Source organism: Ranitomeya variabilis, chromosome 8 (genome assembly GCF_051348905.1).
Source record: "Ranitomeya variabilis isolate aRanVar5 chromosome 8, aRanVar5.hap1, whole genome shotgun sequence".
NCBI lineage: Eukaryota > Metazoa > Chordata > Amphibia > Anura > Dendrobatidae > Ranitomeya > Ranitomeya variabilis.
The window spans coordinates 88,457,096-88,476,651 of NC_135239.1; the positions used below are offsets into that span (position 1 = coordinate 88,457,096).

The 19,556-nt window shown below is 42.0% G+C and overlaps 2 protein-coding genes across 3 annotated transcripts in view; one reads left to right on the plus strand and one right to left on the minus strand.

The window, feature by feature from the left end:
- AKNAD1 (AKNA domain containing 1) overlaps nucleotides 1-9,938 on the plus strand; it is a 140,955-nt gene extending 131,017 nt beyond the window's left edge. Inside the window, exon 17 of the mRNA XM_077278342.1 lies at nucleotides 9,244-9,938. The gene's annotated coding sequence lies outside the window, so the exon portion shown is untranslated. The remainder of the gene's footprint in view (nucleotides 1-9,243) is intronic.
- Nucleotides 9,939-11,314: 1,376 nt separating this feature from the next.
- The window catches only part of STXBP3 (syntaxin binding protein 3), a 131,554-nt gene continuing 123,312 nt past the window's right edge, over nucleotides 11,315-19,556 (minus strand). The window contains exons 19-20 of one of the 2 annotated variants that reach the window (XR_013218576.1): nucleotides 11,775-12,397; nucleotides 11,315-11,681 (exon numbers count right to left, since the gene is read on the minus strand). Coding sequence is in view for 1 of the 2 variants with exons in the window: in XM_077277748.1 (XP_077133863.1) it covers nucleotides 12,300-12,397 (98 nt within the window). In the remaining variant the exon portion in view is untranslated. Of the gene's footprint in view, nucleotides 11,682-11,740; nucleotides 12,398-19,556 lie in introns of those variants that run through there. The other variant, XM_077277748.1, reaches the window with a different exon arrangement.

Genomic DNA, 19,556 nt, shown 5'->3' on the forward strand with positions numbered 1-19,556 from the left:
TTTATTTTTCCTTAGAGCTTTCATTTCAAAGCAGGAATTGAAAAAAAACTCTTAAATTTATGTCTTTATTTACACAGGAAGTTATAATAACTGCATGATTTCTATATTTAATATTTAAGAGAAAATAATACATAACTAACAATCTAAAATTTGTGTATTGTAATTTTTGTTCTGTAACAATCTAAAACTTTTTTTTTTTTACTGCATGGCATGACATGTCACACCCCTGTTTTAATTTAGAGCGTAAAGAAGAAGCTTTAGAATGGATTCAGTTGCAGGCCTTGTACCAGATATAGCTGAAGAACAAATGCTTAAATTTCTTATGGATGAGTCCTATCTATAGGTTAAAACATAGCGTTATTGAAGACAGTGTTAGTATTTGGGGAATATTCAAATAAATATTAGAATACTAAATTTAATAGTCTACAATGCGCATTGATAATTAGGATACAATATTTTGGGTTAATATACATGTATTCTTATTCTTTGTATGTGAAATATGTACAGTGAACTTATGTGTGTCACAGTCTGAGTAACAGATGATAGATGAGCGTATGAGCAGCTGCTAAGAGTGAAGTTAATGTAAGAGTGACTATAGCGTGGAATGTACAGTATGAGAGGTCTCATGATTTATGGTATGTTGAGAAAAAGAAGAAAAAAGAAACCTTGTGTTTATGAAATAATAAGATTCAGTTAAATTATTAGAATGTTAAGATATATTTAAATATTATCTACTCAACATATATTTCTATATTTCTTTAGTACCGTAATTATTTCTTCTTGATTTAGTTAATAGTGAATAAGTACAATCACACATCAATATGGTTTACCAAGAAAATCTACATTTAGAATAAATTTTCCAAATTATATTATAATTTTATGATATCTAGTGTTTTTTTTAATTAAATAGATGGGCACACATCTTCAAACAAATATATGGCACAAACTGATATGACAGTTATAAAAATGATTATTTTTTAATTTTGGTTTTTACAAATTATTTTTTTTTCATAAAATATTATTTTTTGGTAATAAGGGGGAAATGTGTTTTTGATCCAGATTACATCATCACATTTCATCAATACCTCTTCACACATTTTAATAAAGAAGAAATATTAATAAGGTACTATTGGGTATAATAACATTAAGTATTATAAAAGTCTTTTTTTTCCCTAATGAAGGATATTATATGCAAAGCTGCATAATTTCAATATTTTGGTAATCCAAGGTTATGACAACATCTAAATGAGGAAAATATTAAGGAATGTGTTATTGAGACATAACCTCAGCATTTATCATCAACATATAAGGCCTTATTTTTATTTTTAATTTTTCACTTTTTCTTCAATTTTTATTCTTAATTTTATCTTAAATATTGATTTTTTTAATCAATATTTAATAAAGTAATGTCTAATACAAGGATATTATCAAATATAATGATCATATGGTTTCATTATATAAGAAATGTTTCAATTCTGAGTTAAATACAACAATTCTTTCACTCATTCATTCATTTATTCATATATACTCTTATTTTGGTTCATGGCTACACTTTCTTACATATTATTGGTCTAATAAATATAGTTTATTAATAAAGTTTTAGTAATAAAATACTTGTTACATAATAAGACACACTGACATCTATGGGTTCAAAAATAAATTACACCTATGACATAAAAATGTCCTATCACATGAAGAATATGGTTAATATTATTTTATTTTTCCAAATATGAATTCCATATTAATATTCGGATAATAATTATATGGATATTATTGATTGCTATGGTAAGCTATGATATTACAAGTAAATAAATTCCTGGGAAGCACTTGAGGGGTTAATAAACTTCTTGAATGTGGTTTTGAGTACCTTGAGGGGTGCAGTTTTTAACTGAAAACCAAACTACTATAACTCGGGATCCCAGAAAAGAGTATAAACCAAAAGAAAAAACAAAGATCCCTAAAATATAACCTTTATTATTAACGGTTAAAAAGACTATATTGATTCAAAATACATGTAAAAAGGTATTAAATGTACCTAATGAGACCCTACGTCAACCTATAATAAGTCCTACCTGGCAGTGGAGGTTGGCACCCTACTGTACCACGGTTGGCGCCCCCACTCCTCGATGGCTCACCCTACAGTACCCTAAAAGGTGCCTACAATCAGGAAAATAACTGGTGAACCCTAATACAAATTACTAAAATGCCAACTGCCTGACAGTGGAGGTAGACACCCTAATTTACTGCGGTAGGTGCCCCCACTCAGCGACGGCTGACCCTAGGGTCCCTACTATTCCCTATAATAGGAGAAAGACAAAAGATATTGTTCCACACACACCTCCAATACCCGTGAAAGAGAAAAAAAGGAAATGAACAAAATGCAAAAAACAACCAAAAAAAAAATTATTAAAAAACAAAAAAATGAATAGTCACAAATGTACTTATTCAATATGCCAAAGGGGGCAAATACTAAGCACAATGTCCAGAGAACAATGCCCCTCTGAAGATAAGGTAGGGTCAGATAATTAAACCCACATACGGGTATACAGAGTGCTAAATGTCCTGTCCAAAAAAGGATAAAAAAATGCAAGCACCAATGTGCATTACATAATCAATTTAGTCATCCATAGGACATAATTATACACACTCCTCTATTTTGTTAAATAAAGTATAAACTTGTCTTGTTGTTTAATATACCAATATTAGATGTAGGAGGCAAAAAAAAGGACTATCAGTATGTGTCCTCAAGATTGGATATGATGTAATAATCCACGGTCTCTTAACCATGACAAGATATACAAAAAATATATATATATGAATTTTCAGGTAGCAGGAACGGGACCCAAGAATACTAATCACTATCAGTATAGGAAAGATACCTCAGTATAGATATAATGAGGACCAGAGGACTCAATCATCCTATTACTGCAGGTAAATCCAAAAGAAAAACATATTATAAAACCACCAGTGTACTCATCTGTTTGTTGAGATCTCCCATGATAAGGACCCGGCTGCTACCAAAAATCAAAGCGATTCCATGCAGATGCAGGTGAATCTACACAGCATATATCATATTGTCCCCAAACAATGCCCGACGCATTTCCCCCCCATATAAGGTATGACGGGGGTTCATCAGGGGTTAGGCAGCCACACACAAGATAAAGGAGCTGTTAGGGCATGAGCCACTCACCATGTACGCCTTTATACCAACAAGAGGATCGCACTCTGAAAACGCCGGTAACAACTCCACGTGGAGTATGCCGGAAATGACGTCACCGAGGCGCTTGGAATATACGGCGCCTAAATCTAGCGCCAGCTACTAGAAAATGAAGAAGCGGCTCTATATGGCCACAAAAAAATGGCCGAATCGACCGCACACGCGCATTGATTACGCCCAAATGCAGAGCTACTGAAAAAGGAAGATGCAGCTAAATAAATACATGCAAATGGCCGGCAGGGATAAGAAAAATATAAATTAGCGCGGCATCCTAGCATGAGGCCGTACTAGGCACTGCGGTACAAAACATAAACGGTAAGTGGCAATTCGGACAAAAAAGAAGAATTAATAAAGTCTAAAATAATCAACAGAATACTAAAGAGTCAGAATATCAGACCCCAATTACACATTATATAAATATATACAGCCATTATGTTCAAGTGCGGGATAACCACCATAGAAAGCTAGATAAAACTAGCAAAGGATAACTGTTCATTTAGGCCTACAGGGCTCATAGATTTAAGTAAATAAATCCACCTGGACTCGCGCTGCAGTATTCTCCTATCCAAATCCCCAAGTCTAGCCGAGGGAGTAATTACCTCAATGACCCTAAACGATAAGGACCCAATATCACCTCCATGCTCAGTATTAACGTGTCGTGCTACTGGTGTATCTCTACCGTGTCTAATATCCCCAAGGTGTTCGCTGATACGGACACGAAGTTCACGTTTAGTTTTCCCAATATAATCCCTGGGGCAAGAACACGTGCAGAGATACACCAGACCCACAGTTTTACAGTTAGCAAACTGTCTGTTAGAGAATATTCTGCCTGTGGCAGAACTACTGAAGGTTCTGGACACATCAATGTACCCGCAAAAGGAACAATGTCCACATTTAAAGGTACCGGTAGACCTATTAGCAAGCCACGTATTCCGTTTCTTTGGAGGGACAAAATGACTATGCACAATGCTGTCCTTAATGGATTTCCCCCTCCTGTATGTGATAGATGGATGTGAAGCCACAAAGTTGCCCGTGACAGGGTCCGATTTAAGTATCTGCCAATGTCGTTTGAAGATCTCATAAACCCTACTAGACTGGTCATCGAAAGTCCCAATTAGCCGTGTAATAGTTGATCCATCATTTTTAGTCTGTGGTATCAGTAGTGATGTTCTATTGGACCTACGTGCTGCAAGATAGATTCTGCCTATCACATCATGTGGATAGCCCCTATCCCTGAAACGGTTCTTAAGTTCAAGTGACTTACATTCAAAGTCATTCAGGGAAGAACAGTTCCTGCGAAGCCGCAGGAACTGACCCTTAGGGATACCTCTCTTTAGCGGAAAGGGGTGGTGGCTCTCCCATCTCAGTAAGCTATTGGTAGCTGTTGGTTTACGAAAAATAGTTGTACCGAGAGAGCCATCCACTTGTCTACAGATCTGGACGTCGAGGAAGTTGATGCTCTGTCCCCCGATCTCATATGTAAAGAATAGACCCTCGATAGTAGTGTTAAGATATCTTACAAAATCAGTGAAGGAACAGGCATCACCCCTCCATAGGACCAGAATATCATCAATAAATCGGCCCCAGAAAATAATCCTGGGGCTCCATGTGTCATCCTTGTCCCTAAATATGAAGGTGTCCTCCCACCAGCCCAGGAGCAAGTTAGCGTACGTAGGGGCACAAGGGCTCCCCATCGCTGTGCCCCTGAGCTGGTGGTAATACTTCCCTCCAAAAAGAAAATAATTCCGCTGCAGGACAAAATCTAGGAGTTCAAGTAGAAATGTATTGTGACGTCTACAATGAACCCCTCTACTACTGAGGAAGTGTCCAATAGCTCTAAGTCCATCCTTATGTCGAATACTACTGTATAGTGCCTCCACATCAATGGAGGCAATGATGGTATCAGGCTCAACTAGGATCCCCTCTAATTTAGTCAACAGATCACTGGTGTCCCTGATATATGAAGGGAGGGCTGTGACAAAAGATCTTAATAGTCTATCAAGATAAATGCTCGAATTTTGAGATAAGGCATCAACCCCCGACACAATAGGGCGTCCTTTAAGGGGACTAAGCCCCTTATGGATCTTAGGTAGAGCATAAAAGGTTGACACCATAGGGAATTTGGGTAGAAGAAAACTCAATTCATTTTTAGATATCAGTTTAGACTCAAAGGCCCGTGTCAGAATACTTGATAGTTCAGCAGTATAACCCACCGTTGGGTCACTTCTCAATATCTCATACGATGACCCATCGGACAGAATAGAGACACACATCTGAGTATATTTCACATGATCCATAATAACAATATTTCCACCTTTATCCGAAGGCTTGACAACTATAGACGTGTTGTTCTTAAGATCATTCAGAGATTTCCTCTCTGAATGAGTCAAATTAGGATAGGTAGAATCAAAACTCGGAATAATGTTATTAATTTCATCCGTAACCAGTTTCTGAAACACATCAATGCTGCCAAAATCACTAGATGGTGGCATCCTTCTACTGATTGGTTTAAGATCAAAGAAAGGACCCTCACCCGCGACCCTACTACCTTCCTCACTCAGCTCAGTAAGTATTTCGAGGTCAGTTAAATCCTCAACTGAGATGCCCATTTGTTGACACTTCTGTACATCATTTTTGTGAAGGAAATGTCTCCATCTGAGCTTCCTAGTGAAGAGGTTAAGGTCTTTTATCCAAGTGAATGGATCAAAACGCATTGTTGGAACAAAGGTAAGGCCCTTTTTCAAGACCTGTTTCTCAGTCATGGTCAGCAAATGTGATGAAAGATTAATAATTTGATTATCATCCTGTTCAGATCGCGTCATTATTTCTGATAATTAATGGGATTTCGGTTCCATAGATGGTACATAAGCCCCCCCCGATCCTCTAAAAAAGAGGAAGATGAGGAGGTAGAGGGTTGATAACCCCTGTCCGAACCATAGTTTTGCCATCTCCGTCCGCCCCTTTTACCACGGGTCTTAGGTCTAGAAAATTGTTTAGATGGAACCCCCCTCGGTGCTGAATCTATATCTGAAGAATCAATATCCGAGGAAGAAATATCTACCCCTGTTGTCGTAGTAATTTGTAGAGAAGGATAAGCCCTCTTCTCCTTAAACTCCGAGCAATCTTTCACGAAGCGTTTATGCTTCCTATCTTTAATTTCCAGATGGAACTTCTCTACAGAGTTTTTAAGGGCTTCCTCCTTATTGGAGAATTCAGGGTCAGTCTTAAATTTCAAGATGTTATCAACAAGTTCCTTCAATTTAACGGAAGAGTTTTCCAAAGTCTTCTCCTCCTCCTCTAGGAGAATATGCATGAACCTCAACGATGAGGCAACCGATTCTTCTTCCCACTTAGATAATAATGTGGGAGAGACACACCTAGGAGCTGGTAATAAATGTATCCTAAGACCACGTGGTACAATTTTATGTTTGATATAATTATCTAGGGACTGGACTTCCCACCAGGACTTAATATTGTTCTTATATGCTGCTAATAGATCTGAAAACTGTGACCTTAGCGTCGGGGTAGATGAAGAGCCACTCTGGCCATCAACGTCAGAAAAAACCTCTCTCGCATCATCAAGCCATCTCTTATTGTCCAGTGGTCCCGAGAGAAAACTGGCCATCACAGAGCAAAAAACTGAAAACCAAACTACTATAACTCGGGATCCCAGAAAAGAGTATAAACCAAAAGAAAAAACAAAACAAAAAAAAACAAAACAAAGATCCCTAAAATATAACCTTTATTATTAACGGTTAAAAAGACTATATTGATTCAAAATACATGTAAAAAGGTATTAAATGTACCTAATGAGACCCTACGTCAACCTATAATAAGTCCTACCTGGCAGTGGAGGTTGGCACCCTACTGTACCACGGTTGGCGCCCCCACTCCTCGATGGCTCACCCTACAGTACCCTAGGGGTGCAGTTTTTAGCATTGTGTCACTTTTGGGTATTTTTTCTCATATAGGTCCCCAAAATCACTTCAAATGTGAGGTGGTCCCTAAAAAAATGGTTTTGCAAATTTTGTTGTAAAATGAGAAATCGTTGGTCAACTTTTAACCCTTATAACTTCCTAATAAAATTTTTTTTTCAAATATTGTGCTGATGTAAAGTAGACATGTCGGAAATATTATCTATTAACTAGTTTGTGTGACATGACTGATTGAAGAGCATAAAAATAAAAAAATGAAAATTGCAAAATGTTAGCCAAATTTCCAATTTTTTTCACAAATAAACGCAAGTCTTATCAAATGAATTTTACCACTGTCATGAAATACAGTAAGGCTACTTTCACACTAGCGTTAACTGCAATACGTCGCAAATGCGTCGTTTTGCCGAAACTACGCATCCAGCAAAAGTTCTTGCTGGATACGTTTTTTCGTCATAGACTAACATTAGCGACGCATTTGCGACGCATTGCCAAACGGTGCGTCCGTTTTGCGACGCTTTGGCGTGTGGTAGCGGACCGTCGGGAGAAAAAAACGTTACATGTAACGTTTTTTGCTCCCGACGGTCCGCTTTTTCCGACCGCGCATGCGCGGCCGGAACTCCGCCCCCACCTCCCCGCACTTCCCCGCACCTCACAATGGGGCAGCGGATGCGTGGGAAAAATGCATCCGCTGCCCCCGTTGTGCGGCGGAGACCACGCTAGCGTCGGGAACGTCGGCCCGACGCACAGCGACGGGTTGTTCCCGACGCTAGTGTGAAAGTAGCCTAAGTCAGAAAACAAACAAACTCAGAATCAGTGGAATCCATTGAAGTGTTCCAGAGTTACGATCTCATAAAGTGACAGTGGTCAGAATAGAAAAAAATTGGCCTGTTCAGGAAGGTGAAAACAGGCTTTGGGGTGTAGGGGTTAATGAAAACATGAATTCTCTATTGTTATATACATAAAAGGTGAGGAACTTAGATAGCATTTTGTTTTTTAAAAACACCTGCATTTACAGTAATACGCAAAAAAAATTAGGTTGAAAAAATGCTGCAATGTAAAAATACTTTACAAAATAGAAGTGTTAATAGTTTATCAATTAATAAAAAGCAAAGTGATTGAACAGAAAAGGAATCTAAATCTGATCAATATTTGTGACTGCTCTTTACCTTCCACACAACATCAGTTATTCTCGGTACACTAGCACACGGTTTTTGAAGGAATTCAGCTAGGATGCTGTTCCAAACATCTTGGAGGACTAACCACAGATCTTCTCTTGATGAAGGTTTCTGCAAATCGTGTCTCCTCATGTAATCCCCCAGGCTTGATGTTGAGATCAGGGCTCTGTGGGGTCATATAATCACTAACGGAATTGTATTAAAAGATTATTCTTCTCTATAAAAAAGTGTGAAAGATTTAAAAAATCCAGTAGTGAACCTATGTTTTTCCTATTGAACTGGACTCCTAAGTTTTAGAGTCCTACCCACTTTGCTGATCACCTATTTACATTACAAGACGTATACTATCCTAACTATACCATGGCGGCAGTCCATGGATTAAAACAGAATCATCTGGGTAACTATCCTTCATTAAGTGCACTGGTATCACTAAAGGTAACTAAAATCAACACATATCCACCCCAAGAAGTTTCGCCAATACAGGCTTCCTCAGGGTGCTGAGGCCATAGCCCCATAATTAACTTATGAGTCCAGTTCAATAGAAGAAACATTGGTTCACTACTATATTTTTTAATTCTTTACTTTTATCATATTCTCTTCAAAAAGTGTTAATCTCTTAATGTGTCCCTTCAATAGGGTTTATTTACCCTTCGGGTAATTTGGTAGTATGAATTTTCATCTCTAAAGGGGAGTGTACACGCGTAAAGTAAATGATATCATCACTAACAAGACTCCTTGTCCTTTACAGTGAAGATAGTTTTTATGGTTAGGGTTGATGTCTTGCTGCAGAATACATTTGTAGCCAATTCGATGCCTCCATGATGGAATTTAAGATGGATAAGTATCTGCAAGTATTTCTCAGTACTGAAGACATCAAGAAATCAGTTATAACCTTGGCTTTCTTTTCTTCCGACAGATAACATATTTGTCCCCCACCCCACGAGTCCAAAATAAGCCCCAAAAAGAACTGATTTTAATGGATGCAGCTTCGATTTCTCCAGATTTAGTATCCATCCCAGCTGGGTCAGACTGGCTTTGACTTGCACAAGTTGGTGATTACAGTCTTCTCTCAATCTCCTCACCATCAGGAAATCATCCAAATGCGAAATGATTAAAATGTTCTATTCTTGAAGATGCACTATAACCTCCAGAATGACCTTTGTAAATACCCTTGGAGCCATGGAAGCCCGAAGAGTTGAGCCCTGTAATGAATGTGCCTGATCTGTTTGTCTATGTACAAAGCTACTCTCAAGGCACTGCTGATCTTCTGCCCGGATTGGGACGTGCTAGTAAGAGTCCTTTAAATCCAGGGCGCTCATGTAACAGCATCTTGATGGTCGATTTTATGGAGTCCATCTTGAAGGGTCTGGAGATCAGAAATTTGTTCAGTCCCTTCAGGTTGACTATAGTCCTGAAACTGCCATCTGGATTTTTTATTAGATATAGGAGAGAATAAAATCCCTTTCCCCCTCACCCCGCTGATGTACTGTCACCTCCTTCAATCCTTGTTTGTTTATTAAGCCTAGCACTTCTGTCTGTCTCCAGGGCTAATTGCTCCCCTGGACTTCTGGGGGAGGGTATCCTGAATGTGTGACAGGGAGTGGACCTGAACTCTAAGGGTACCGTCACACAGTGAAATTTCCATCGCTACGACGGCACGATTCGTGACGTTCTAGCGATATCGTTACGATATCGCTGTGTCTGACACGCTACTGCGATCAGACATCACGCTGAGAATCGTACGTCGTAGCAGATCGTTTGGAACTTTCTTTCGTCGCTTGATCACCCGCTGACATCGCTGGATCGTTGTGTGTGACAGCGATCCAGCGATGTGTTCGCTTGTAACCAGGGTAAACATCGGGTAACTAAGCGCAGGGCCGCGCTTAGTAATCCGATGTTTACCCTGGTTACAAGCGTAAACGTAAAAAAACCAAACAGTACATACTTACATTCCGGTGTCTGTCCCCGGCGTCTCAGCTTCTCTGCACTGTGTGAGCGCCTGCCAGCCGGAAAGCGAGCACAGCGGTGACGTCACCGCTCTGCTTTCCGGCTATGGCGCTTACACAGTGGAGAGAAGCAGAACGCTGGGGACAGACACCGGAATGTGAGTATGTACTGTTTGTTTTTTTTACGTTAACGCTGGTAACCAGGGTAAACATCGGGTTACTAAGCGCGGCCCTGCGCTTAGTAACCCGATGTTTACCCTGGTTACTCGGGGACTTCGGCATCGCTCCAGCGCCGTGATTGCAAAGTGTGACCGCAGTCTACGACGCTGGAGCGATATTCATACGACGCTGCGACGTCACGAATCGTGCCGTCGCAGCGATGGAAATTTCACTGTGTGACGGTACCCTAACTTTAGCCCTGACCGAATTATCTTTAGAATCCAGGGATTAGATGAAAATTCTCGGATGAAATTCTCTCCCAGGCAGGCTGGAAGAGGGACAGCCTTCCTCCCACTCTGGAAAGCCCATCACTTGGAAGGCTTCCTAGCCTCAGACGAAGGGCCTCCAAACATGAAGCCTCCGCTCATTGGCTTCCTATCCTTCCACTTCCCTTGTTCTCTGCTGGACTTGTTCCTATTGTACCTTCTCTTACAAAAGGAACTTTTATAGTGAGAAAAAGGACACGCTAGGAAAACCATTTTTTCTGTTCGCTACATTATTCAGTATGTCATTGAGTGCCTGCCTAAAGAGGTATTTCCCCTCACATGGGATTGAGCATAACTTAGCCGTAGATTGGACATCCCCAGGCCAGCTCTTGAGCCACAATGCTCTACGGGCAGCGTTTGACAGATTTGTTGATCTGGCCGCCGATCTTACGGAGTCTGCCGAAACATCAGTGAGGAAGGCAGCTGCTTTAGAGAAGGCCAGGAGTAGAGCTAGCATTGTCAGTATAGTAATTGCTTCCCCAACTACAACACTGCTGCACTTTACAGAAAATACTTACGATTACAAGAAAACGTGAAAGAAGCCATCACAGACTCCTACAGATAAAAGATCTTTATTTCATATTTAATATTATATTTGTCTTTAATAAAACATGTTTAATTCTCTAAATACAGCCATGTGTTCCCTTTTTTTCATTAGTGCCTGGTTAAACATAAAATAACTGTTGAAAATAAAATGAACACACCCACTTTAGATTATATTACACGTCTTCTGCATGGCAAAAGTGAACACTGCTAAGCAGAGGCACAAGCTGTGATGAGTGGAGCACAGATGTAGTGCCACCAGACGGTGATCAGCACAGATGTAGTGCTGCCAGACATGGGGCAGCTCAGATGTAGTGCCACCAGACATGGGGCAGCACAGATGTAGTGCCGCCAGACATGGGGCAGCACAGATGTAGTGCCTCCAGACATGGGGCAGCACAGATGTAGTGCTGCCAGACATGGGGCAGCTCAGATGTAGTGCCACCAGACATGGGGCAGCACAGATGTAGTGCCGCCAGACATGGGGCAGCACAGATGTAGTGCTGCCAGACATGGGGCAGCTCAGATGTAGTGCCACCAGACATGGGGCAGCACAGATGTAGTGCCGCCAGACATGGGGCAGCACAGATGTAGTGCCGCCAGAAGGGGAGCACACTGAAAGAAAGGCTTACACCAACAGCAAAAAAAAAAAAAAAAAAAATCACAATACTTGGCTATACAATATTTTTAGACAATTCAGTCCTGGAAAAAATGGAATTACAGCATATTCATAAATCTCAGAAAAGACATTCAGTCATGGACAGTATATATTAGAAGCGAATCTCAATGTAAGAACCTCAACTGTACAAGGATACACGTCCGTTCCGAGGTGAGAGCATGAGTGGTTATTTAACACAGAGTGTATTTCAGATTTTATTTCCTTCCAGTTTGTAGGTATAATTAATGAACAATAAGGCCAAGTAGCTGCAGGAAAGCCTGACATCTATAATTCAATGAACAGACAGGTTTTTCTGTATGAAATGGTCTGAAAAAAGTTTTTATTCCATTATGGTAAAAACTTCTTTTGTGACTTGAGGTTTTGTGAGGTTCTTCACATCATCCAGCATTTTTCTGGGAGTAATAATATGAGTGGAACCTAGAAAGAAAGAACAATGATATCACAACTGTTAGGAGTCATTAACGCCAATTTAAGGTTTTGCATTTTCATTTTTCAGCAATAAAAATGTTAATACATTAAAATGTCCTTCCTCCAAGTGTCTAAGATCTTACAGGGGGCACAGTGTGAAAAATAAATGAAGCAGCTTTCTTAGTTTTTTGTTTTAGATGACATTTTGTTCACCTGGATATGTATATTTTGTATTCTTTGTATGTATCTTGCTCATGTTTAATGTTTGTGATTGTAGGATTTGTATCTATTTTAAATATCATGTGACCGTTACCCTATTGGAATGGTTCACACATTTTAAAAGATTCATGGGTAATTTTCCCACCAGACTTTGGGGAAGAACGCCATGTGCTTCCCTGCTCCCCCACCTACGGTACTTGTAGGGAATTTTAACATTTTTGAATTACAGAGGATTTTTTTTTTTATACAACCAGAAGCTGGACTCCTATCTTTGTTTTCATTGCTGTTACGCTGGTCAGACCGATGTCCCTGCACGCTGGATTTCTACACACTGAGCGCGCTTTTTTTTTTTCTCTCTACATTTCACTATTCTTTCTATCAGACAGTGGATTTTTTTTCCCAAATTTCTAGTAAAAGTATATGGTGAAATTGCAAAAAACAAAGTGCAGTTTCCCAATTCCTTTCTGAGGGTTAGAATAAAAGTAACTTGGCAATATGATTTTCCAGGTAAGTACAGGTAAGAAGATAAATAAAACTATACAAGTTTTATTAAGTGTTAAAAGCAAATTTTTTTTAAAATATTTTTAAGTCGCCATTTTCTGAGACACGTAAAGTATTCATTTTTCACGATATGGGGCTGTGATGGCTCATTTTTTTTGCGCCGAGCTGACGTTTTTACGGATACCATTTTGCGGTACATAAAATGTTTTGATTGCATCTTATTGCAATGCCAAAAAGATTTTTTTCTCAAGAAAAAGAATTGACAAATTTTTGTTGAACAAAAAAATTAACATTTATTAACATACCAGCGTATGCTGAACAGTAGTCATCACAAAACAGTAGAATCAAATAAATTGTGAATCATATCAAGAATTTCTTGTTACTACCGTATAATTATGGTATTTCCATGTACAACATGTAAAACAACGAACAATGGTTAATTTACTGATCTAAATATTTAAGAACACAAAACAAGATTTATTCAATGACAACCATGTCATCATCTTCTGGAACATCATCATAACAATCCAATGGAACAATCCTGTGGAATTTCTTGTGACTCCATTTCTTTCAGAATCATTAGCCCATATCTCTCATGTCTAGCAATAGCACGGTCCTTAAATGAGCACTTCTTGTCAAGGTAGCCTGCTCGTAGTGCATTTTAAATGCAAGTATCAGTGATTTTCTCCCATGAATTCTTCACCCAAGTCACAATCTCTGGCAGTTTAGGTTTCACAAAGTTTCCACGTTGATTTCTCTCCATTCTATTTTCAACACGCAAATTGTCCTTGAATGGTTTGTTAATTAATGGCGATATCAAGAGACTGGAGATAAGCCGTCATTCCTGCAGGAATCATTATTTGATCTATTTTTCTCTCATGAAGGAAGTTCTTCATGTCTTTGGCGCAGTGTGTGCTGGCTGCATCCCAGATCAGCATTCCTCTTTGGCTCCCTTGCATAACAAGCGGCAGCATTAAATCGACCCACTTCCTTATAACTGCTCGTGTGGCCCAGGCTTTTTCAGTTTCAAGAATATAAATGCCTGAAACACGTTCAATCTTGTCTTTCTTGCCCTTTGAAATGAGTAAAGGTGGGACTTTAGTGCCATCCAGACGCATCGCCAAAATACAGGTAACACGTGCACTTTCATAAGCAGTGGAAGGAACGTACACTGAGGAGGCACCTCGTTGTTCAATTGTTGTTTGAGATGCTTGGCCCATAAACACTGCAGTTACATCCATGGCAATCATGTTGGAAAGATTGTATTTAGAGAAGTCAGCGTCATCAACAAAGGTCGTGAATGCAAATGCACGTTTAATAATTTCAGCATCTTCCAACCTAAAGAGTGTTGTGGATCTTCTCAAAGACCGTTCACTTCATTGAAGGAAGTTATCCAGCCAGTGTTGTGATGCCTTGAATTCTTCAGGGGCAAATTCAAACTGTGGTGCCATTGCAAGGGCAAATTCTTGAATCTGAGCCCTAGTCACAACCAATGTCTTTGCTCTCCTGTCAGTAACCCACTCACAGATCAGGTCTTCCAGCTCGGAATATAATGGTTGCCGACCAGATCCAACCTTGCGCTTTTTAGCATTTCCGCTGTCCACTTGTTGACTGAGGTTACCGTAATCTGCTCGCCATTTTTGGACCAATCGGACACTCAACATTTTCTCTTTGCAGAATTCAGTAAGATTTTTGCCAAGATTCTTCCACGATTCCTTTTTTGTACTCGATGGAATAGCTCTTTCTTTTAGCGCTCATGTCTAGGGGTAAAAATATACCGTATCACCATTGTTTACGGTATTTATTTTACAGTACGGTACTTTACGGTAGACCATTCAGCAGAAAAGCAGACAACAAATCAAAGTAACACACTACAGTACGGTACTGTAATTGCCTGACTCCCACACAGGGCCACAAAACATAAGGGCTTTAAAATGGCTCCCACACACTTTCTGGACACTGTACCGCTACCATAACAATCACCCACAGCAGTTCCTTTACCGTAGCAGCCCCATCATTTTGCAGCCCCAAATATTCCCATCATCCCATTGCAGCCCTCATCATCCCTTTACAGTCTCCAATACAGCACCCCCATCATTCCATTACAGCCACCATCATTCTACAGTACAGTATTGCAGCCTCCCATCATCCCACTGCAGCCTCCCATGTGTGTACCGTACACACACACCCTTACACAGACACACACTTTCACTTTCTTACTTGTTTCCTCCGCGGTGCTGCTTTCAGTGCTTTGGTGGTGCAGGAGCCCTGGCCCAATCAGAGCGCAGGAGCTATGGGCCAATCACAGCCCAGGAACAATCAGAGGCTATGGATGACGTCAGCTGGCCCATGGTTCCTGGGCGGTGATTGGCGCAGGGCTCATGGGCAGAGATCGGCACACAGCTCCGAGGCTGTGATTAACTCCTGCGAACAGCGTGGCTGCAGTGGCGGGCACAGAACAGCGGGAGCGAGACAACTGCATGCCCCATGCACAGAACAAGGTATGCCTTATTTTCGGGGGGGGGGGGGGTGCCTTATATTAGCAGGCACAGTGCTCCCCCTAGCAAGCCTTACTTTCAAGGGGGGGGGGGGGCGCCCTATTTTCGGGGACACAGGGTATATATAGTAAAAATCATGATCTATGAACGCCGGCCACGGTCTGGCTTTCACAGGAGGATGGTAAATGATAGGCAAGGGGGGCATCAATGCCCCACGGTTCACGTCACAGGCATGCTTATGACAGCGTGGAATGATGCAGCCCCCTGCCGGAGTACGTTTAATGCCACTGTCCGAGATTAACAGATTTGATCGGTTAACACCTGCAAGAAGAGCTCCACTCCATCCGTGACTGTTCAAGGTGTAAGATGGCTGTTTATATCAGCCATTATGTGCAGGCTCTGCGTGCAAGACCGCATCAAAGGTAGGGACAAGACATATGACGTAAGTTTCCATCATATGTCGTGAATGGGTTAAACCGCATGAGTGAAAGAAAGAAAAAAAACAAATGTGCACAGCAAAGAATGAAAAAAAATTGCCTGGTCTTGAGCTGGATTATTGAGACATGAAAACCAGAAAACTTAGGTCACACTTTTTAGTCGTGTTTTGTTATTTTTAACTATGTGAATATCCCTGATAGTTACAGATTTTGGCTACCCATGTAATTCATAATAGAATGATTGTGGTTTCATTATACAGAAGAAGGGAAAGGTCCATATTCTACGATCCACAATAAACATACATATATACATTATTTGCCAAGAGTGACCAATCAGAAAAAATGGTCCAATAGTGTTAATCTTTCAATGATCATTTTTCTTGGTAAGTTCCACTCCTGGGTTCGGCATACAAACACTTAGGAATTAGCAATGCTGGACAGGATGCTCAAGTGTGACAGCTGCATAGAAATAGGGATTTTTGTGTACTCACCGTAAAATCCTTTTCTCCGAGCCAATCATTGGGGGACACAGGACCATGGGTGTTATGCTGCTGCCACTAGGAGGACACTAAGTTATCACAGAAAGATTAACTCCTCCCCTGCAGTATACACCCTCTCACTGGGCAATATTCAACCAGTTCGGTAGAAAAGCAGTAGGAGTATTAAACAAAAGACAATAATAATAATAAAAAAAAAAAAAAAACACTATGTCAAACCACAAAGTAACAACAAGCCAAAAGGCTAACAGGGTGGGTGCTGTGTCCCCCAATGATTGGCTCGGAGAAAAGGATTTTACAGTGAATACACGAAAATCCCTATTTCTCCTACGCCTCATTGGGGGACACAGGACCATGGGACGTCCTAAAGCAGTCCCTGGGTGGGGAGCAACATAGCTGCTGTTAACCAATGTACCATAGGCTTACAGCTAAGGTACTACTGCCGATGGCAGAATGCACCTGCCAAGAGCAGAGTCTGCAGAGGAGAAGGAATGAATGTGGTAATGCTTTGTAAAAGTATGCAAGCTGGACCAAGTCGCAGCTTTGCAGACCTGTTGTGTTGACGCCTGGTGCCGAATGGCCCAAGAGGCACCCACTGACGAGTAGAATGGGCCGTAATCCCTGCTGGGATAGGAGCACCCTTGACATGATAGGATTCCTGAATAGCCGATCGGACCCACTTGGCTAGAGTAGCCTTGAAAGCGGGAAAACCCTTCCGTTGTCCCTCTGGAAGCACGAACAGGACATCTGACTTGCGGAAGGGAGCCGTCTGTGAGACATACCATCAAAGAGCCCTAACCACATCAAGAGTGTGCAGAGCTTTCTCAACTCGATGGACTGGTGCGAGACAGAATGAAGGCAGAATAATCTCTTTGTTGAGGTGAAAAGAAGAGACGACCTTGGGTAGAAAAGAGGGGGAAGTCCTCAAAACTACCTTATCTGGATGGAAAATCAGAACCGGGGGTCGGCAGGAAAGAGCAGCCAACTCCGAAACTTGCCTGATTGACGTAACAGCCTCTAGAAAAACCACCTTCCAGGAAAGGTCAGAGAGACGTTCTGCAGTGGCTCGAAAGGGGCCTCCTGAAGAGCTCCAAGGACCAAATTGAGATCCCATGGATCCAAAGGCATTTTATAGGGAGGCGCCACACGGGAACCTCCCTGAATGAATGTCTTAACCGGTAATCTGGTGGCAATTTTTCGTTGGAAAAGGACTGAATGCTGACACTTGTCCCTTGAGGGAGCTAAGTGCGAGACCCAAATCTAGTCCTGATTGGAGAAATTCCAATATGGAAGGGATGGAAAATACCAGAAGGGATCGTCCGCGAGCGTTGCACCACACGAAGAAGATGCGCCAGGTACGGTGATAAATGCGCATGGACACGGGCTTCCTAGCCCTAATCATGGTCGAGGATACCTCAGGGGAGAATCCAGCTTGGGCTAGAATCCAGGATTCAACAGCCACATCGTCAAAGACAGGGCCCTGGAGTTCTGGTAGTAAATCGGGCTCTGTGAGAGAAGATCAATGCGATCCGGAAGCCGTCAGGGGACGTCGGCGACCAGCTGAACCAGTTCCGCGTACCATGCCCGGCGTGGCCAGTCCGGCGCAACTAGGATCACTGGTACCCCCTCTGTCCTGAACTTCTTGATGACCCTTGAGCAGGGGGAGAGGGGGAAAAATGTACGGAAGGCGGAATTAATGCCACGGTAGGACCAAGGCATATGCTCCGATGGCACGTGGATCGAGCGATCGGGCAATGAACTGGGGGATCTTGTTGTTTAGCCTGGAGGCCATGAGGTCCACATCCGGGGTCCCCCAGCGATGACAAATCTGCTGAAAAACTTCCAGGTGGAGGGACCACTCGCCCGAGTCGAGACCCTGGTGACTGAGGAAGTCCGTCGCCCAATTCCAATTCTCCACACCTGGTATGTGGATCGGCGAATGGTTGCACTCGGCCCAGCGGAGGATGTGGGTCACTTCGAGCATGGCCGTCTTGCTGCGGGTTCCCCCTTGACAGTTGATGTACGCCACCGCTGTGGCGTTGTCAGACTGGATTCTGACAAGGTGACCCGCGATGAGGTGACTGATCAAAACTAGTCTGATTGCTCGTATTTCCAGGATATTGATGGGGAGACGCGACTCTCGAGTGGACCACCGCCCCTGAGCTGTGTGATGACCGAAGACTGCACCCCAGCCCAAAAGGCTGGCATTGCTGGTCACCACCAGCCAGCGTACTGGGAGAAAAGACTTCCCCTGGTTCAGGGAGGACTTCAGCGTCCACCACCTGAGGGTCTGCCTGACCTGCCGAGACAGACGGAAACGTCGGTCGAGAGAAGCCGGGTTCCCGTTCCATGCCGACAGCAGCGCATGTTGTAAGGGGCGGAGGTGGAACTGCGCAAATGGAATCGCTTCCATGGCTGCTACCATATTCTCGAGAATGTGCATGCTGAAACGAATGGAGGGAGAGACTGGCGGGAGAGACTGTGTGCTCCCTGCTGCAAGGCCAAGGCCTTTTCTGGTGGGAGAAGAACCAAGCCGAGGGAAGTGTCCAGGGTCATTCCCAGGAAAGAAATCCGCTGGACTGGGACCGGGGAAGATTTTTCGAAGTTTATCTTCCAACCCAGGCGAGAAAGAGTATCCACCGTGATGTTGACTGACTCCTCGCAGGCTGGATATGACGGGCCTTTTAATCAGCAGGTCGTCCAGGTACAGAAGTACCACCACTCACCGGACATGAAGGATAGCCATGACGGCTGCCATGACCTTGTTGAATACTCTGGGAAGTGTTCCTTGCGAAAAGTGAAGAGAAGTAACTGTTGATGAGTAGGGAAAATTGGGATATGGAGGTAGGCATCCTTGATATCTATGGATGCTAGGAACTCTCCCTTTTCCATGCATGCGACGACAGAGCGGAGGGACTCCATTCTGAAGCGTCGAATCTTGACAAAGCGGTTCAGAAGCTTTAGGTCCAGTATCGGACGGAGTGATCCGTCCTTCTTTGGGACCACAAATAGGTTC